Source organism: Glycine max, chromosome 18 (genome assembly GCF_000004515.6).
Source record: "Glycine max cultivar Williams 82 chromosome 18, Glycine_max_v4.0, whole genome shotgun sequence".
NCBI lineage: Eukaryota > Viridiplantae > Streptophyta > Magnoliopsida > Fabales > Fabaceae > Glycine > Glycine max.
In genome coordinates this window covers 42,790,071-42,811,294 of record NC_038254.2, presented here as the reverse complement: position 1 = coordinate 42,811,294, position 21,224 = coordinate 42,790,071, and the positions used below count along the sequence as shown (strand labels likewise).

At 33.4% G+C, this 21,224-nt stretch overlaps 1 protein-coding gene, 1 long non-coding RNA gene and 1 pseudogene across 2 annotated transcripts; 2 read left to right on the top strand and 1 right to left on the bottom strand.

Annotated features, from left to right (window-relative positions):
• Positions 1-426: 426 nt before the first annotated feature.
• LOC100782200 (WD repeat-containing protein 44) lies at positions 427-4,903 on the bottom strand. Its single transcript, XM_006602515.4, has 7 exons — positions 3,377-4,903; positions 2,478-2,568; positions 2,199-2,356; positions 2,001-2,052; positions 1,830-1,909; positions 1,619-1,712; positions 427-1,504 (listed from the first exon to the last, which is right to left on the bottom strand). The coding sequence occupies exons 1-7, from the start codon at positions 4,901-4,903 to the stop codon at positions 717-719; spliced, it is 2,790 nt and encodes a 929-aa protein (XP_006602578.1). The 3' UTR covers positions 427-716.
• Positions 4,801-5,381, top strand: LOC106796806 (uncharacterized). Its single transcript, XR_001386001.3, has 2 exons — positions 4,801-4,942; positions 5,091-5,381. It is a non-coding gene; the product is annotated as an uncharacterized lncRNA (long non-coding RNA).
• A 3,959-nt stretch (positions 5,382-9,340) lies between these two features.
• LOC100781664 (galactokinase-like) overlaps positions 9,341-21,224 on the top strand; it is a 68,825-nt pseudogene continuing 56,941 nt past the window's right edge.

Here is a 21,224-nt window from a genome sequence, read left to right as displayed (position 1 = left end):
TATATTATCCAGTTTCAAAAATAAATAACATTACTTTAGACAATTGAATTCCAACTTTTGAGAAAATTAATGCACGAAGTGAAACAAAAGGAACTTGATATTCAAAAGCTAAATAAATTGCTTAAGTATGCATAAAAAGAACTTTGTTGGAAAAGATTATAGTCTCCAGATGTCAGCCAAAAACTGAAACAAATTCCACCTTCCCACAGAAAATCATCGTTTTGTTCCAACTCATTTAAATAAAAGAAAAAAAGAAAAATCCAAGGATCTACTCGACAGAGCATGTTTCTGTCTCTGCCTGTTCTCTTGTATGTTAATTTTTATTCATTTGTTTGGCCAAGAGTAATCCAACACTTGAGTAATCACGCACCCTACAGTACGATGATAAACAAAGATGAGACGCTGTTAAGTGATTGAGGCTATGAATTCAATCAAACACAAACAAAAATTGCTTAACTTAATGTCTCTAATCTTATGCTGCCAACTTTTTCTCACCCTTTAATGGGGTTGAATGTCATATGCATTCTTGTATTTTATCTATAATGTAAGTATAACTTACTAACCAAAGGGATACAGGTATCAAAATTGCCACATCCCATGCCAATCTAATAAGAAAGATGTGAATTTACTACATTTATCACATCCCATTCCTCCCTTCCAATCTTTCAAGAGGGAAAAATCTGCTAAGTTAATAATTTGCCCTGGAAGATGTTATGTTATGTAGGGCCCAAAAATATATTGGTCTGTCTCATCCTTCTAGGCAGGCCAAAATTCTGATAACACCTAATTTCACCTCCAAACCCTGCTGTCACAATTACCAAGCCCCATGCTGAAGGGTGTATTGATGAGGCACCATTGCAACCATCATATGATGAGTAATTGGAAGACGAAGATGCATTTGATGGAGTAGCTGCAGCAGATATACTAGCTGGATCACCATAGCTTGAAGCAAATGAATCACCTAATCCTGTGTGTGTCCTAGAAATTGCTTCAAGTTCTTCTTCTATAGGTTTGTAGTCACCGCTTTCTGTTGCATGGTTACTACTTTTATTAGGAAGGGGTGGCAACCTTCTCTTGCTGTTCCCAAATGAGTCTCCAATTCCAGATTCTGTGTGCGAAATCGCTGCAGGGTCATGTTCTGGGGAGCCTGGTGCACTTTCTGTGGTGTGGTTGTTGCTTTTCTTTGGAAGAGGTGGCAACATTCTCTTGCTGTTTGCTGCAGAGTCCTCTTGCGAACGTTTTGAGTTCTTTTTGGGGTTTTGCATTGGCACTGGTGGTGGATCACCCCTTATGGTACATGGCCAAGGTATTGCTACTGAAACATCTTTACATGGGAAGTGCTCGTGAGATTGGTTAACAATCAGATTCCTTGCTTTTCCAGAGCTCGGATTGCGAGTCTCTTCGTGCTTCCAGACATACACTTGTGAGTCTTCACTTGCACTAATGATGTACCTTCCACTTGTAGTAAATGAAGCTGCCATTTGGCTGCTTGCATTTCGAAATCCTGCTTTCACCAACATGTTAATAAGTTATGACATTACTCTACTGGTTATGTAGGCATAAACTCAAGTCGTTTTTGAAGTATTATTGGCAAATGATGCATCGGCATCATCATTACCTTTAAACTTTTGAACAACTTGGGATCCATCGACAATTCTTATCCTTGAATCAGCTGAAGTAACAAGCACTTCTGATGGATTATTTGGGGCAAACTGTGATTGTGAAGATGCAAAGCAAGTTATGTTTTATTCTTGACATAAAACAATCTTCAGTGGTATGAAATTGAAACCATAGAAGCTATCATTTTTAATATGGAGAGAAGAATTTACCTGGAAACCAGTAACCTTTTTCAGCTGAGATTTCTTTTTGTTTCGAAGCTCGATTGTGTCAGATTGAGTTAACTTGTAATCTGGTGACCAAATACAAATGAGAATTAAAAACACAGCAAGTAATTGAGGATGAGATATTCAAAACTAGACTAGTCGAGTAATTAACAGTACCTTCTATGCTGTAAGTTCGACAATTCCCTTTTTGTGTACCAACTAGAACACCCTACAATTAAAAGAAGAAAAAACCAAAATATCAAAGTGGGTATAGATTATTAAGTTTTATCAATAAAAAGGATGTGATAATCATTTAACCGATTTGTAACAACAAATCAGAGATGCACATAGTAGAAGAAATCAAGAAAATCATACCTGGCCATCAGGGGTGTAAGAAACAGCAGTAACCATTTCATGGATATCAATCCAATCCACAACGAGGCGTGCAGGGATGTTCCACATTCTGACCTTGGCATCAAGGGAGCCAGTAATGAAATAGTCTTCATCCATGGGGTTGAACTGCACGCAGGTCACTGCCATACCCAATCCCACAACAAATATCATAACACAGAACAACCCAATTAAGTAATGTGCCACATATCTCCCAAAAATATTAAGAAAAAAAAAAACAGAACAAAAGTTAAAACATATCACCATAGTCATTATGTGCAAAGAATTTCAAGCACGACTTAGTTTCCAAATCCCACAACCTCACTGTTTTATCCATGGAAGATGAGAGAAGTAACTGCAAGGGCAAATCCACATTAGAAAATAAAATCACCCTTTGTGTGCTTAGCTGAGAACATGTAAAATTGATCTCGAATGAAATTGAGTTAAAAATTAATTTTAAAATGAAGTGATTTATGTTTTAGATATTTTTATTTATTTCAAAAATAAATTCAGTAAAACTCAGAATACAATTTTTTCCACGCAAAAGCTACTTAAACTTTTTCAACTCAAATCAAATGATTCACAGAATCAAGTTGCATTGAGTGCGTTTAGTTTTACGGTGAGAATCATCAAAGTTGTTTCTAAGTTTCAAACTTGGTTTTAGTAAAACTTAAAGACTTAGATGTTTGGTTGTTTTGGATGAAATTTATTCTCTCAAAACCTTGTTTTAACTATAAAAAGTATAAAAAAAAAAGTTTTTGTGATAGGTTGAAAAATTTACACTGTATATTTACTTTGATTATAAAGAGTATTTAAAATTTGAAAATTAATTTTAATCAAATTCAATTCTATAAAGTTAATTTCATTAAAAAAAAATTTTAAAAATATTCACCCAAATCAAAATCAATGAATTCACATTATTTGTCTAAAATCACATATTCAGCTTCTTTAATGAAAAAGTTTTCCCAGAAAACTTATTAAAAAATATTTTCAAAAAATTTCAGCAATATTATTTTTTAAAAAATAGATATTGAATATGAGAAACATTTCCCACCTAAAATTCTAAAAAAAAAAATCAAAATTTCTTCTCTACTAAATATCTCCTAATTAATTTTGGATTACTCAAGTAAAACCAAAACAATAACTGTATCCTTAACAATTACCTGAGATCTGGACCACGACAAATCCAAGACCTCGTCCAAATGCCCAGTGAAAGAACAATACGGCTTCTCGGATAGCGTAAACACAGTTTCCGGAACATGAACATACTCCGGAATAGCTCCAGCACCTCCTCTCCTGCTCCCATTCTTCCCTTTCGTCATCGACGAAAGCAACGACGGGTGAATAGGCGTCAAGTTCCCCTCCTCGGGCCTCAACGACATAACCTCCCACTCCTGCACCTCCCACACGTGTATTACCTTGTCCTCCCCCGCACTCGCCAAATACCTCCCATCCAAACTGAACTTTATCGTCCACACGCACCCCTCGTGCGCCTCAAACTCCTGGCATAGGTGCAGCGCCGATAGCTCCTTTTGCGACTTCCCACTCTGCCTCACGCGCACCCATTTGTTCTTCCCCTTCGGTTCCGCCGGTTCCGCCGCTTGCGGCGGAACCACCGCTTCGCGCTCACGCTCCCCGACGAATCCACTCGCCACACCTTTTATGTTCCTTAGCAAAGACGCACCTCGCCTCTTGCTTAACCTCAAACTCCTTGAAATGTAGGAGTTCGAAGAAAGCTTCTTCTCGCCACGTGCCACGTTGGCTCGTCTCATAACCTCTTTCACCACCGCAGAATGCCCCACCGTTTTCTCAAACTCCTCCATCGTTAACTGCTTCCCCGTCTGCAAATCACTCAGCCTGTTCCACGTGCCGTCTTCTCCGTATTCGTTTACTATAAACTCTTTTCCCGTGTCCAGGTTCTTTATTAAAAAAAACGCGCTAACGCCGGCCACTCCCATGACCGGCGTGATTACCTGGCGATTCACCCGTGCATCAACGTGCACAAGGGAATCGCCAGCAGCCGCATCTTTCACCACCACTCGGTTGTTCTCAACGCGGGCATGCCGGCGTTGAGCGACCTCTGTAACGGTTCTCGTCAACCGCTGCTTTGACACCTTTCCTATTATCTCCTCCTTCCTGGATTTCTCCATCGAAAAAGAGTCAATGTCGCCCTCGGACCGCGATCGGACAAGGACGAAAACCGGTGAGCTCGACGGTTTCTGCTTTTCAACACGAACGGCGATGGAATTGGCAGCGTATTTGTTGTTGTTATTATCGTTGTTGTTGTTGATGTCATTGTTGTTTTCAAATTTTTTCGTCATGGCGCGGGCGATGGCTTTGCTTGTGGCTTGGAGCAGCTCCTTGTTCTCGTCGAGGCCCATACTACACAGCAACCTTCTTCGGCGTTCGGAGATGGATCCCGGCGCGGCCATCCAGATTTCGTAGTTTGGTTTTCCGGTGAAGTTTGCGGAGAAGTGTGAGGTTCGGGGCTTGATGGTGAGGGTGGAGGAGATGGTGGAGGCGAAGGAGAGGCGGCTGTCTTCGAAATTGCCGTCATCGTCGTCAGCGAGGTCCTGTGGCACGGCGGTGGAGAGGCGGTTGTAGGTCTCGAAGAAGTGGTCGTCGTCATCGTCGTCGCCGAGGCCATCCCAATTCATGGTCATCGTTTTCCGGCGCTCCATGGTGGCCATCGGCGAGACGTGAGCAGAGAGGAATGAGAAAAATGGAATGTAATAGTTTTGATTTTTTGTTATTTTTGTTACTGTTACTATTACTGTTATTACTAGTATTAGTGTTATTTCAAATAATTAATAGCAATTAATTAATTCTTTCAGTTACTATTATTTTATTTTTTGATAAATTGTTTTGTGTTTGAAGGTTTGGGAGTGGAGGAAAGTGGAAGGGAGGAAATCAAGGGAATACGGAGAGGTCCTTACCGTTATGGATTTTGGAGGCAAAGAAATGGTCAACGTATTTCCATTTGTGTAACCGTGCACATGCTTTGCTTCTTTTGTTGAGAATGTGTTGCGTGTTGCTATTTTTTTTTGCTTCTTCTGATTTATGCTGTGTAGGCATGTTTTGCTTTCCTTGTGAACGTGCTTTCATCGTAAAACTGGTTGCCACGTTTGTGAGTTTTATGCTTGGAAAGTGGTTGGTCAATTATTATTATTTTTTCTGTTAATTGTATTTTTTTTATTTCTTCGTTTCTTAAATTATGCTCTCTAAATTTGTCTTTTTCCCTACGTGGAGTGTGTTACACTTGCTTTTTATTCTCTCTTGTTGTCGCTATTAAAAGGACATTCTCGTGAGCATGTCTCCAGTACCATTTTTTTAAAAATAAAAGAAAAAAATAGCATGGGATAATATCAAGCAGTTAATCACTTCTATGCATTTTTACATTTGATTATCGCGAAACATGACAAAATTTGAATGATTGAAAAGCAATTTATATATGCAAGTAAGCTAGCAATATATATACGGTAGGATCATACGTACAAGTTGTTATAGTCGTTATAGTCGTATAATGTAAGAGGTAAGCAATTTAAGAGCTAGCAGTATAATGATTGAAATAAGTTGGCAAGAATTTTTTTCCTTAGCTTATTTCAGTCGTTATAGTCGTATCATATATGATATTATTCGTAACCAACTAACCATCACCTTCAACCCCTTCACTTTTCTAACTTTTCCAGATTTTTCTATTTGTCAATGCACCCTCTTCTAGCTTCCTATCCATTCTCTTCATTTATCCAAAGTTATTTTTATATAGATTAGGCCTTCATATAATGAAGGTCATTTTTTAGAAGAAAATATCACATTCAAGACAAGTTCTTCCGTAGTATATATGCATACAAGTTGAATTTCAGAGTTTAAGATATAGACATAGAAGCCTTAAGCTTAGGAGAAATTGTAAATGATAAAGCCTTAGTTAAGTAATCATGAAATGTATGATTGTTCGCCACTAAGCACTAGGGTTAGGATTAACTGACGTGTAATTATTGCGACTTAATTATATCTTGAGTTGTTAAATACTCGAAATGAAAATTTTTACTTTAACTCAGCAAAATTACTTTCAGTGAAAGATTCAAATTGTCTAGACAAAAGAAAAAATATATTTTTGATTGTTCAAGCAATACTTTAGTGTGTGTGTATGTGTGTGTGTGTATATATATATATATATATATATAATTTTAGGTGGGTATTTGTAAAATAAATTTTAGATAATTTTATGATATTAATTTTTCTAGGTAATGATATTAATTTTAATTAAAACAAATTTTAGTGAAATTATTTATGGGCATTCATAATGCAAAGTATGTCCTACTAATAAAATCATTTTCATAAGCATTTTTCCCATATGATTGAGGCTCAAAAATTTATATGAACAAGTTTGTAAACACTGTTTGGTCTCACAAAAGCAACGGCAAAAACATACTCGAATGATAGAATCAAATTAATTAATTTTTTTTACAGAAATAGAACCCAAATCACATGGGCTCTAATCAAAATTTGATCAAACATAATATGTATAATGTTGAACACATATTTCTCTAAATTAATATACCCTTTTAATTAGTTAAAAGGAAATTCAACTTTTTGGGGTTTTTTAATATATTTTATCATTATGGGAAGGTTTTCTTCCCATTTCTACCTTTCTCTCTTCTTTTCCCAGCCATCTTCAACACCCTTCAGTTTTAATTTCTAACTTTTGCAGATTTTTCTATTTGTCAATGCACCCGCTTCTAGGTTCCTATCCATTCTCCAACACATCTCACCCCTTCAAATAAAATTGTTTAATGCGGATAATACGATAAACATCCTAAGACGTACTTTAATACGATAAACATCCTCCTATAAAAAATGAAAATAAATTAAGTTTTTTATTTAATTTCTTTAGAGAGAAAAATGAAAATGTAAAATACTACTATGAAATAGCTTTTAGATTATTTTAAAGTGACACTAAATAGGTGGCATGTAAATAAATTTATCATTTCATGTAAAAAATTTCTCTATCTCATTTTCTTTTTGTGGAGAGATATTTTTCTATTTAATTTTTTATCGGTTATGGACCGAAGTTTAGCCACAAAATATTTTGGTCTTGGTGCAACAAGTTTGTCTAGTAATCTAGCTAGTGGTGGTATGCAAATCGCATGCCACATAATAACTAATCTCTTGAATATGATAATTAGTTAACAATGATTATCTCTTCAAGAATCTTGCATCATCATCATCATTTAACTACATTTATGGATAATGATAAGTCGAGGAGGTCATAAATAAATACTTGAAATCAATCTACTAAGGTACACAATGATTCTATCCTTCACCTCTTAATTAACTTTAACATTAAAGTCCTTGTAGGTGAACTCCCTCCTCTAAAGCATGTGAGAAAATCTATATCAATTGTTGCTCGATCACTATTACAAAGGAGTTAAAATGAGTTCTTTTAAGATTTTGCTAAAATCAATTTTTTTTTTCTTACAAACTCAGATGCTTAATAATAAGTAAGAAAAGTAATATATAAATTGTATAGGTCTAAAAACACCATATGTCTAAAGAGACAACATTTTTTTTCACTTTTTCGTTTACTTCTTTGATGTAAACAAGGGGAAAAAAGTATATAAGTAGGTGTTAAGAGAATGTTTGTAAGAATATTTTTTAATAAGTGTAATTTAAATAATTATTTTGATTTATTTATCTTTTGGTAATTTACTTCCACAATGTAACATCATAATTAATTAATTCATATACATTTTGTTTCAATAATATATAATTTTAAACAATTCTTCCATGACTCCACATTACGGTAAACCTTTATTTTTCATGTTACCAAAACTATCTCAATTCATACGCAATTCAACAAGTCCGCATATCTTCCTACAATATTTGTCAGGAAAGATATAGATTAATTTTGGCTAAAGATAGATTTAAGTGAAAATATTTTTGTAAAATTTTTTTTAATCTTAGTTTGTTAAAATAATTTCAGAACTTTTTATTCTATTTGTTAAGTGCTGAACATTGTTTAAGAAAACAAAAGAAATTATTCATAAAAATTATCAAACAAAACTTATTTAATATATTTAATTTTCTTAATAATTAAAAATGATTTGATGATGCAAAATAAATAGGTTATTATGACAACAAAGGTTGATAAGGATCGGACTGTATCTTTCTAAGGAATTTGAATTTTATTGACATGTGATGATTTTATTAGATGATTTATAATTACCTTTCCAAACACACTCAGAATGTATTTGAATACAGAATTTTAACTGAGAAAACTAATTTATTAGGGAATTTAAATTTCAGTAATCTAAAATTTATTATTTGGATATTTTTTTTACGAAGAATTTAAATTTTTGGAATTTTAAAACAGAATTTTAAACAACTAAAAATGTGAAATTTCAATTTCTTTCTAAAAGGTGAGAAATTGAAAATTTCTTTTTTAAGATCATTCGCATATTTCCTTTATAACCTTCATCATCTCTTTTACCTGAAAGTTCTCGAGATCCCATTCTCGAACTCGCGACTCTTCCCTCACGCTGATAATCCTCTTCTTCAAGAAACACCGTCTAAGTTCGTGAAGTATCGATCAGGTGTGGATGTAGGGGGACACGTAGAACTGCACCTACCAGTCACGAGAGTAGCCATCGTTATCCATCACGCGGCACAGGTGTTCGTCCGCGCGAAAGGCTTGAGTCATGCCTTGAGCCGTTGTCTGAATGTTGTAGTCAAGGTGTGATGGTGTACGTCGTCGTGTCTTGGTTCTCCCGCGACTTCCCATGCTGCATCAGTATTTTTCTCTTTGGAAGCACACCAACCATATATTATCTTCTCTTTGTATTTATTTTCTTTCACCCTCATAATTTTAATTTTTTTTGTCCAAACACAAAATTTTAAAAATAAAAGAATTTCAATTAAATTATTTAAAATCCTTAAAATTTAAAATTTTTCTTCCAAAAAGACTCTCAATAAATCATGAATCTTATATATATTCTAACTTAGTAAGTTTTGAAAATCCAATTCACATGAACTTTCATTAAAAAATAAGTTATTATAAACATAAAATCGTTTGTAAGAATGAAAAAGCCAAGAAAGTACACATCTGCTGGAACTGACCGTACCAGAGAATGGCGAAGCTCGAGGACCTCCCCATCCCTAATCACGACACGCTGGAGGCAGTGTATGGTGAGCTGGAAGAAACACGGCGTCGTTTCGATGTTTTGTGGTCAAAGTTCGTGGACCTGTTCGGTGACAGTCCCGAGGTGATTGGTCGGTCACCGGGGAGAGTGAACTTGATCGGTGAGCATATCGACTAAGAGGGGTACTCCGTGTTGCCTATGGCCATTCGCCAAGATCCCTTGTGGCCCTCCGCAGAGTCCCCACCCAAAACATTCTCAGGATTGCTAACGTCAACCCTCACAAATATGCCACCCGCTGATCCCAAATAGGTTTGCCAAATTATTAGTAACGTTAAAAAATGTTTAATTTCTTCTATTCATTGGTCAACATGCATGATGTGATTTTAGTGCTTTATATTTTTTTCTTCCCGTTTTTGTTTTGGTAAATTTTAAAGAAAAACGTTAACAAGTGTCTTAGCAGCATTAGTTAAATAATTAAGGAAAAGATTTTTAATTAAGAGACGCAAAATTGATTTTTCATGATTTTTTTTCTTCTCTAATTTAGTCGTTAATTTTTTTAACCAATATTCTTACAACAATGGTTAGCATTGAAGATTATCTTTGTTGTCATGTTAAATTGTTAATGATGTGCATATATTTAATTATGTCATATCATATATGATTATTGAGAGAAAAGAAAAACTTACTAAAACTAGTCTGCCATGTTTTCCGAGGTGATAGTTTACAACTGTAACATGATAACAAATAAATATACATAATTATTGATTTTTTATAATTAGATGCATATGAAACTATTATTACGTAATTAATATTTTTTAAAGAAAATTAAAACTTGTGAGAATTAAAAGTAATAAAAAAATTGGAGTATTAAAGTCAAATAAAGTTTATTAATTTTATAAAAAAAATAATATTATGTTTAAAAAGTTTGTCTTGTATGTTTTGATTAATTTTTACATGTTGTTCAGCTAACGAAAATGATACCTGAATTTTTATTTGTAAGCCAATAGCTTATCAAAATCATATATCTGTATCATCATCGATAGGATAATAATATTCCTGAAATTTCATTGCTTTTTCATTTAATTATCTCTATTTCGAACTATCTGTGACACTTGAAATTAATGTTTTGGAAACTTTGGTTTCTTCATTATTTAATTCAATTTTTATGTTTGTCTTTTAATGTGCTTCTTTTGTTAACAATGCAACAAGCTAAGTATCTACTGTTTTATGCAATAATTGATTTTAGCTTTGTCTATAGCCTGTTAATCATCTGAGATACAATCCCCTTTTGCATAAAGTGACAAATGACCACAGGGTTATTGGAATTTTGACTGCATTTTATTATTTCTTTAAATTATTTACATTTCATGTTCTTACATTCATATGCTGCTGACAGAAAGAAATTGCACAGCTTACGTGTGAATGTGAAAGATAGATTGGAACACAGTCTGGAGGAATGGATCAGGTTGTACACATCTTTCTTTGTACAAATATTCTATTTTAATATTAATGCAAATTTGTTCAAATGAAATGCCCAGACACGAATTTTCCTTCCAATCACTCTGATGATAGTTGCTTTATAAAGCTTTTTGCAAATTGGTATTACTGATTGACAAGCTATCTTTTGACTAACGGATAAAGTATAGCACTTTAGGTTAATGCATTTGTACTTTTACCGATATATTATTCAGAATAAAGCTATGATAAGATTGTACTTAAGATTCTGCTTTCTGTTTATGGTTTATTATCATAAGTATTTTAAAATATAAAACTATCACAAGTAAAAAATATAGATTTAACATTGTACGATTAATATCGATTTTTAAAAAAATTGATGTTAAAAAAAGTACGATGACATTTTTGTAAATAAATTGAGTTAGTTAACATCAATTTTTTAAAAGATCGATGTTAACTACTTGATGTTAACATCAAATAGTTAATATCGGTCTTTTAAAAAATCGATGTTAACATTAACTGATTAACATCGGTCTTTTAAAAAATCGATGTTAACCAGTTGATGTTAACATCGATTTTCTTTATAAAACCAATGTTGGGTTATAGATAAATTAAAACCCAGAAGGTTCTCCCCCCGCACGCTATCTCAGTCTCAGAAACAAAAGTATCTTTCTCCTTCACCGCGAAGACCTGTCACTGTGGTCTCCTCCACACCATCGTCGTCGCTGGGGTTCGTGATCACCGTCGGGGTTCGTGACCACTGCGGTCTGTTGGAATTTGACTTCAACATTCAACATTAACACCAACACTGCAGTTTCAGTCAGGTAACTCCTTCTTTGCAATTTCTTGAAATGAGCTTTGTTAACTGTTAAGTTAAACCCTATATGGTTGTTTTCACCACCCTCATACTCCATAGTTAACCCTCATGCTTCAAACTACCTTACCTTAGGGTTTGTGCAAGTAAACTTCAAACGATTGTAACTTTTGATAAGAATGTCCGTTTGAGGCCCATAATATGTCAAAATGTTTGAAATTGAAGGAGGAATCCCTTAATAAATGCCCAAAGGGAATTTGGTCAATCGATTTTTCCAAAAAAATGCCTCTAAGTAGGTGAAAAATAGGATTTAAGATTCAACCACCGATTTTTCCAAAAGTTTCAAGTTTTGTTATTCTATAATTACTGGCAATACTATTCCTTTAATTCAGCAAATTACCTCTCAGTTGAACTCAAAATTCTCTGCAGGTTATCATACAATATATTCCTGCCATTGACCAATGGGCATATGCTTTGACTAAACCCCTGTCTCCTACTAGGTTCAGTTTTTTGAGGACCAAACTCAATGTGATTGAGTTTGTTTCAAAGAGTCAACTGCACACTCACTTAATTATGACATTACCAAGTTAACCACATACATTAAATCAGAAAGTCAACCATAGACATTAAGTTGTACATGCCAAGTTCTAATATTTATTTTCTCTTCTTTGGCTTTTGGTTGCTTCTCTGCGGCAGATTTAGTTGCAAGGCGTAGGGAGTACCTCTACCTTGGTGGTTTGCTTTCTTCTGGGCTGTCCATTCATCAATTGCACTCTTCAAGTTTGAGGTAACTGGCAATGCTGTTCTATTCTTTTAGTGTGACCGGTAAGCTATATTATTAATAGAAACATCATGTATTAGATATATTCTATTCTGGATAATAAGCAAGTAAATCCTAATGTTGAATGATCCCTTGGTCCAAATGACTACATAAATCAATATGAATTAGAGCAATATACTACTGACATAGTACATAAACAAGTCATATCAAAGATTTGGGCAAGTATGCGAGCGAGGAATTCTGATATGTATGGATTCCTCGAGCCACAGTCCATTTAGAGATCTGGGCAATCACAATTTGAATTGGAAAGTTACATCAAGAGTTGGATGCAGAGTTCAAAACGCGGTGTCTACCTTGGAGTCTACCTAAATGGGTAAGTCAAACACAACAACTGAATTTAAATAATCTATACTACTACAATAACCCATATTCGTCTCCACTGCAGCTAACACTGACAAATGGTCGTCAACAGTGCTTCGAAAGGACTTGATGATACTCTACAACCTAAATCCAAGGCTGCTGCTAGGTGGATTATTGTTAAGGTACATGATTTAAATAAAACTTCTACTTATATATATTGCTTATGTGTGTGTACACTAATTGTAGTTAATGTTTAATTAATATCCAAATTTCATTATGAATTTAGTGTAATAGACAAAAAGGAAGCATTGAGTGCGGCTATTACATCATGCACTAGATGTCCATGATAATCTCAGGAACTTTCAGGAATAATTGGGAAATGGTAATTTTTCATTTCAAACAAAGTTGATTTTCTTATCATTGTTATTACATTATTAATTCATCTTTTATTTGATCATGTAGTATTTTAATGATTTTAGACCATTGGAAGCAGAGAGATTCAAGGCGCTTCGCATCCAGTGGGCACAATATTATCTAAAAGTTAGAAATCAAACATAGGATGTTAGGGAACTATGTAACTTTAGGTTACTTAATTAGTTTACCGTACTTTGCATTACATTTTTTTACAATTGTTGTTTCATTTTAACATTGAATAACCTTTGTTGATAGTTATTCATAGTTATCAATTGATTTTTTTTTACAATTAATAGTTTACTAGCTAGTTTTCTACTAAAACCTATTTGAAAGCAGAATACAAATCATATATGTTGTGTGGTCTGATTTTAAATTTACAGGTTAAATTTTGCTTTTTTTTTTTTGTAAAAACAGAAAGAGTATTTAAAAAAAAATTCTTGAAAACAACATCGGTTATTTGTAAAAAACTGATGTTAACGTATGTTAACATCGGTTTTTCCAAAAAACCGATGTTAACTATCAACATTAACACATACGTTAACATCGGTTTTTCCAAAAAACCGATGTTAACTGTCAACATTAATACATTTTTTTGGGTGTAATTCTTATTATCAACATCGGTTATTTAAATAACTGATGTTGTAAATTTATCGTTAACATCAGTTTTTTAAAATCGATGTTAATGATAATACATTCAACATCGACACTTTCAACATCGGTTAAAAACCGATGTTGAAAGTTATAAATAATCAATGTTGAAAACATATTTTCTAATAGTGTATATAGAATATGAAATACTTTTTAGAACCAATCTTATGATAGCAACAGTTTGAGTTGGATTTTTGTTACTAAATGTTTCATTTCGTTAACTTCTATTCTGGTCATTGATAATTCCTTTTACATGGTCCTAAATTTGAAAATTATCGTAGGCTCAAAGTCACAGTTGAAGCATGTTACAGTACTATGCTTCCATCATGCTTATGATTACAAGGCTTACATGCTCTTATCTATGGAATAGTGTAAGATAAGCCTTCTAGGCCAATTGATGTTGCTCTTTGAACATCTGAACATGTGCATCAGGGGACTTGTATCATTTTCAAAATTTTTTCCATAAAAAAAATTACCAAACATACAACTAACCCAATATTTACGCAAACATAAATAAATATTTACCCGAATTTACATTGTGATTTGTAATTTTTTAAAAAAAACATGTTGAAAAATCGAGTTACCTCAATCCAAATTCTTAATGTGATTTTAATTTTTTTTATTTAAAAAATTAATTTTTTTAAAAGATTTTTTAAAAATATAAATAAAAGAAATTAATAAAATTAAAGAATATTATGATTTAATGTTTTAGTTACGGTGTAGGTACTTAAATAAATTGCAATCTTAAGGAAGTTGAACATATTGTGAATTATTTTGAAGTTAAATTTATGTGTCGTTGGCGGTTTTGTTTTGTTATGTGCGTTAATTAAAAAAATGAGAAAATTAATTAGTAGTGTTAAAATAAATTAAAAAACAATGAATAAATAATTACTACATCTAAGTTATATAATACACATAAATTTAAACAGTACGGTGGCTGAGATGAGAGACATAGAGACATAAATAATAAACATAACATAATAAAATGAGAATAATGAAACATACTAAAAAATACAATTGAAATGCAAAAATGATAAAACTAATGATAGTTTGAAAGATGTTGTGCAGGAGACATGTCTTCTTCCTTTTAGGTTACTGGTTTGCTAAAAATAGATAAAATTTATATTGGGTATAATCGTTTTCAGTAGTTGGATTTTGTTAACACCTTTAACACGTCTTCATCGTTTTTCAACTCTGTTATTTCATATTCGATTAATTTTTCTAAATATTTAGCATGACCTGACTGTTCAAAGAACAAGCATCTGACCACTTGTGATTCATGAATTCCATAAGGGGGAACCCCTATAGGTGCAACTTGCTTGATGACATCCTTGAGTGTCTCGATGCTACATCCTGAAGGAATGTCAAATTTTATTGGGTTTGTTCTAGTGAAGGAGTAACCCAAAAACCCGTCTTGGCGTGGTATGTTCCACTTCCCGTTGTAATACAACATTGCATCATGAGAAGGAGTAATGATGGATTGAAGTAGGTTGAGTATACCATCCGGTGTTCTATTGATGATACATAATAATTCTATAAGACCAACACACGAGTTTTGCTCATTGCACATTAACATTGTGTAAACATCATCATCATTTTTCAATTGTAGAGATTGAAAAAAAAATATCGCTGACCTACATCTATGAATGGTTGTCGGTAGTAGATTTCATCCATAAATTGATCATTGGTTAGCTAAAGGGTGTTGTGCATTCTACTCTTGAGTGTCTCAAAAGAACAATGATTAGGAACTCACATTGGTATTGGAGTAGGACTTCGAAAATAAACACCAGGTTCATTGTGAATGATTGATCCATTTGGAAAAATGAAGGCTAATATCGAGTTAGCAATGATCTGAGTGCTTGTTTCTCCCAAGAATGCCATAGTATTGAGATTGAATTTGGTTTGTGAAGGTATGTTGTGTGGAATTGTGTGGTTGTATTGACGATATTTCGTGTTATTTATAGTTGTTTGAACATTTTGCTCCATTGATGTGTATTGGAATCTCATAAGATTAGAATTGTGTTTTTGCTAGATTCTTGTTTGGAATCCAATGTTGATTGAGGCATGTCATTATTTTATATAGTGCATAGTGAATAGTGTATAATGTTGTCAATTTTGTTGGTGAAGCATTTTTAGAGACGTGTGCAAATTGCGAAGGGTTGTCAATTTCGACTGTGATTTTACCCTGTTATCTAGTGCAGTAGACGTCCATTATAACTTTTAGGCTAAAAAAGAGATTGAGTTGTCAATTTTGTGTTAGTTTTGTTGGTGAAACATTTTTTACAGAGATGTATGCAAATTGAAAAGTGTTGTCAATTTCGACTGTGATTTTACCCTGCTACCTAGTGCAACAAACATCCATTATAACTTTCAGACTAAAAAAGACATTGGGAGTTATCAATTTTATGTCAGTTTTGTTGGTGAAACATTTTTTTCAGAGACGTGTGCAAATTTCAAATTGTTGCCGATTTCGATTGTGATTTTACCTTGCTACCTGGTGCAGCAGACGTCCATTATAACATTCAGACAAAAAAAGAGACCATGAATTGTCAATTTTATATCAATTTTGTTGGTGAAACATTTATTTGTTTTAGAGATGTGTGCGAATTCCAAAGTGTTGTCAATTTCGATTGTGATTTTACCCTGCTACCTAGTGCAACAAACATCCATTATGACTTTCAAACTAAAAAATACATTGACAGTTATCAATTTTATGTCAGTTTAATTGGTGAAACATTTTTTTAGAGACCTGTGCAAATTTCAAAGTGTTGCCAATTTTGACTGTGATTATACCCTGCTACCTGGTGTAGCAAACGTCCATTATAACATTTAGACCAAAAAAGAGACCGTGAATTGTCAATTTTATATCAATTTTGTTGGTGAAACATTTATTTTTTTTAGAGATGTGTGCAAATTACAAAGTGTTGTCAATTTCGACTGTGATTTTACCTTGTGACCTGGTGCAATAGACGTCCATTATAACTTTCAAACTAAAAAAGACATTGGGAGTTATCAATTTTATGTCAGTTTTGTTGGTGAAACATTTTTTTTCAGAGACGTGTGCAAATTTCAAAGTGTTGCCAATTTCGATTGTGATTTTACCCTGCTACCTGGTGTAGCAAACGTCCATTATAACATTCAGACCAAAAAAGAGACCGTGAATTGTCAATTTTATATCAATTTTGTTGGTGAAACATTTATTTTTTTCAGAGATGTGTGCAAATTGCAAAGTGTTGTCAATTTGGACTGTGATTTTACCTTCTACTTGGTGCAATAGACGTCCATTATAACTTTCAAACTAAAAAAGAGATTGTGAGTTATCAATTTTATGTCAGTTTTATTGGTGAAACATTTTTTAGAGACGTGTGCAAATTTCAAAGTGTTGTCAATTTCGACTGTGATTTTACCCTGTTACCTGGTGCATCAGACGTCCATTATAACTTTCAGGCTAAAAAAGAGATTGTGAGTTGTCAATTTTATGTCATTTTTTGTTGGTGAAACATTTTTTTTCAGAGACATGCGCAAATTGCAAAGTGTTGGTCAATTTCGATTGTGATTTTACCTACTACATGGTGCAGCAGTCGTCCATTAAAATTGTGAGTTGTCAATTTTATGTCAGTTTTGTTGGTGAAACATTTTTTTCAGATATGTGTGCAAATTGCAAAGTGTTATCAATTTCAATTGTGATTTTACCTTGCTACCTGGTGCACTAGTCGTCCATTATAACTTTGAGACTAAAAAAGAGATTGTGAGTTGTCAATTTTATGTTAGTTTTGTTGGTGAAACATTTTTTTAGAGAAGTATGCAAATTTCAAAGTGTTGTCAATTTCAACAATGATTTTACCTTGCTACCTGGTGCAGCAAATACCCATTATAGCTTTCAGGCTAGAAAAGAGATCGTGAGTTATCAATTTTATGTTAGTTTTGTTGGTAAAACACTTTTTTTCAGAGACGTGTGCATATTTCAAAATGTTGTCAATTTCGGCTATGATTTTACCTTGCTACCTGGTGCAGTAGATGCCCATTATAACTTTTCGGCTAAAAAAGAAACTGTGAGTTATCAATTTTATGTCAGTTTTGTTGGTGAAACATTTTTTCAGAGACGTGTACAAATTGCAAAGTGTTGTCAATTTCGAATGGGATTTTACCTTGCTACCTGGTGTAGCAGACATCCATTATAACTTTCAGATTAAAAAAGAGATTGTGAGTTGTCAATTTTATGTTAGTTTTGTTGGTGAAACATTTTTTTTGAGAGACGTGTGCAAATTGTATAGTGTTGTCAATTTGGACTGTGATGTTACCATGCTACCTGCGGCTCTAGAAGTGGGTAAACTGGAAATTGTTAACATAAACTTAAAGAAATAATTTATTTTATTACATAAAGTGATCAATGAACACTAACATAGGACACCACGAAAAAACCTCAATGCAGAAACAACTAAGACATAAATCATCCCCAGATTATCAACCTCGTTTGAATATTGTTTCATGGGAAGGAGACATGTTACCTCCTTCCGGCCCGAAAGAGGAGTTGGTATCATTGTCATGGTTTTTGACCCAACAACTCTCGTATTCATCTGATAGGTCCTCAAGATTCGAGGTTGAGTCATGTTGGTTGCTTGATGGGTTATTATTGTCACAAATTATGTCAAATAAGTCCACAAATAGTAGTGTTGGGTTGTTGTAAAAAATGTTGAACATTTGTCGAACATCAGCATCATCTCCCAGGATAAAACATGTGCACATATATGGTTGTCCTGGCTCAAATACGTGGCATCCAAAGTGGAGATGTTGGATATGTTGGGGTGGTTCAATGTTTAGTTTTTGGTGAACAAGTTCAAGAAATTGTGTAAAGGTTATGGCCTTGTTGACCATGAAAGTTTTTGTATTGTTACTAATGAAGTTGGTGTTGGACAAGTGGCCTCAATAACCTAAGAGGGGGGGGGGGGGGGTGAATTAGGTCTCACAAAATTCCCATTGACAAATTTTATCCCCCTTTTAAATGATATATGATAGGCTTAGAATGCAGAAGAAGAAGAAACAATCAATTTAATAATATTATTTTAAATGCGCAAGACAAAGTAAATTGCAATAAAATAACTGAGATAAGGGAAGAGAGAAATGCAAACTCAATTTATACTGGTTCGGCCACTTCCCGTGCCTACGTCCAGTTCTCAAGCAACCCACTTAAGATTTTCCACTATCTCTGTAAATCCTTTACAGACTTTGAACACACCTTGGGATCCCTCACCCTTGTGTTCAATATTCTTACAATCAAAGAGACAACCAGTCTCTTGATTACAACTGAGTTTATGAGATGAATAAAAATTTTTCTCTCCTTTAAAGTAGATGATACAAATTGAAGATCTTGAAGAATTCTCAATAGATTTGCAAGTGTTTGGCCAATAGTTGTTTAGAAAACATTTGACAATTAACTTCTCTTAGAACATCTCTCTCTTGCTTTTCAAAGTCAGACACACATATATATAGGCCCATTGTGCCTTTTTCAAAATGGTTTGAAGAGATGTGTCTTTTCAAAAAGTTTTTCTTAAATTTTCTCACTGGTAATCGATTACAGGATTCTGGTAATCGATTACACAGTTATATTTTGAAGGGTCATGACTTTTCAAAGTGTTTTGTGAAGTGTTGTTACTGGTAATCGATTACAAGATTCAAAATTCAAAACTGATTCTGGCAATCGATTACAAACATCTGGTAATTGAAAAGCCCATTTGCAATCTGTCTCTGGTAATCAATTACCAATGTCTTGAGTTGTTGAAAATAATTTGTTTGAGGCCAAAACTGATTAACCAGTGAGATTCTCTTAACAAATAAACCAAGGCCTTATCTTTTTCTTGATCTTATTTGTTTGACCTTGAATTAATCTTGAAGCAATCTCTGTTTGCTTAATCCTTGAATATTTCTTGAAGCAATCTTGTTTGATTATACTTTGGCATCATCAAAACCTATATTCATACATTTACATTCTCCCCCTTTTGATGATGACAATCATTATCAAGTAAATTCTTTCTGGCATCACCAAAATCCGCATGATTCACATTCTCCCCCTTTTTGATGATGACAACCATCTTTAGGTAATACTTTGGCACCATCAAACCTGCATGATATACATTCACATTCTCCCTCTTTTGGATGATGAAAACCATTGTCATCATCAAAACCTGCATGATATACATTCACATTCTCCCCCTTTTTTATGATGACAACCATCTATAGGTTAGGAGTAAAAAGAATATCTATTTGTGTCATTTAATCCCCCTTGATTTTGCAATGATTGCTTATATGAAACAGTTGAAGATTTCATAGATTTCATATAAAAAAAACTGTCTAAAAAAAATAGATGATTTCTCTTACTATCTTATCTTTTATCTATTTCTCCCCTTATTTTTCCAACTCTAACAATTTTATCTTGTTGTCTCCATAGGTCACATGTTCACTATTTTTGGGAGAAATATGAATAAACTTTGATGCATCTCTCGTCATGTGTTTGGAGCAACCACTATCAATGTACCAACTTTGCTTCAAGGAGTCCTTTTATTCATATAATCATATTTTGATTTTGGTACCCAAATTTTCTTGGGTCCTTGAATGTTAGTTTTGACTAAGTATCCTTTTGGAACCCATACCATTTTTCTAATGCTACTACCATTCTTTCTAATATAACATGTTGATGCACTATGACCTTTCTTACCATAGTAAAAGCATGTTAAGATGGGAGAACTATTCTTTTGACTAGAGGCAAAGAATTTTTTATACATCTTTTGTTGATTTTCAGGATTATATCCTAATCCAGCCTTATAAAAAACACATCTTTGTTTGTCTAATATAATATTTAAATTATTTTTACCAAGAGTAAATTTGGCAAGAACAATTTTTAAATCTACAATTTCTTCTTTGAATTTATCACAATATTCACATGAATGAGATGCTTTATTGTTTTCTTGTATTAAGCATTTTGTAGAAGATTGGTTTTTATCTACTGATTTTAAAATTTTAACTTCAGATTTAAGATTTTCTAACCCTACATTTAATTTCAAAATTTCCTTTTCTAAACTTGAAATAGTTTTCTTAGAATATAAAACTAATTTGGCAAGTTTGACAGATTCTTTATGCAAGTCATTGAATGCATCTTAGAGTTCATCAAAAGAAATAGATAAGTCATAGTTAGAAGGCACTACCTTTTCTCCGCTTTCATAGTCTTTGGCCACGAGGCCCAGATTTATGATTTCATTTTTAGAATCACTTGATGAATCCATGCCATTATCTTCCTAAGCGATGTATGCTTTCTTTTCTTTCTTATCTTTGAAATTTTTCTTATCGGATTTTTTCATTCTTCTTTTAAAGACAAGACAATCAAATCTCAAGTGCCCAAGTTGATC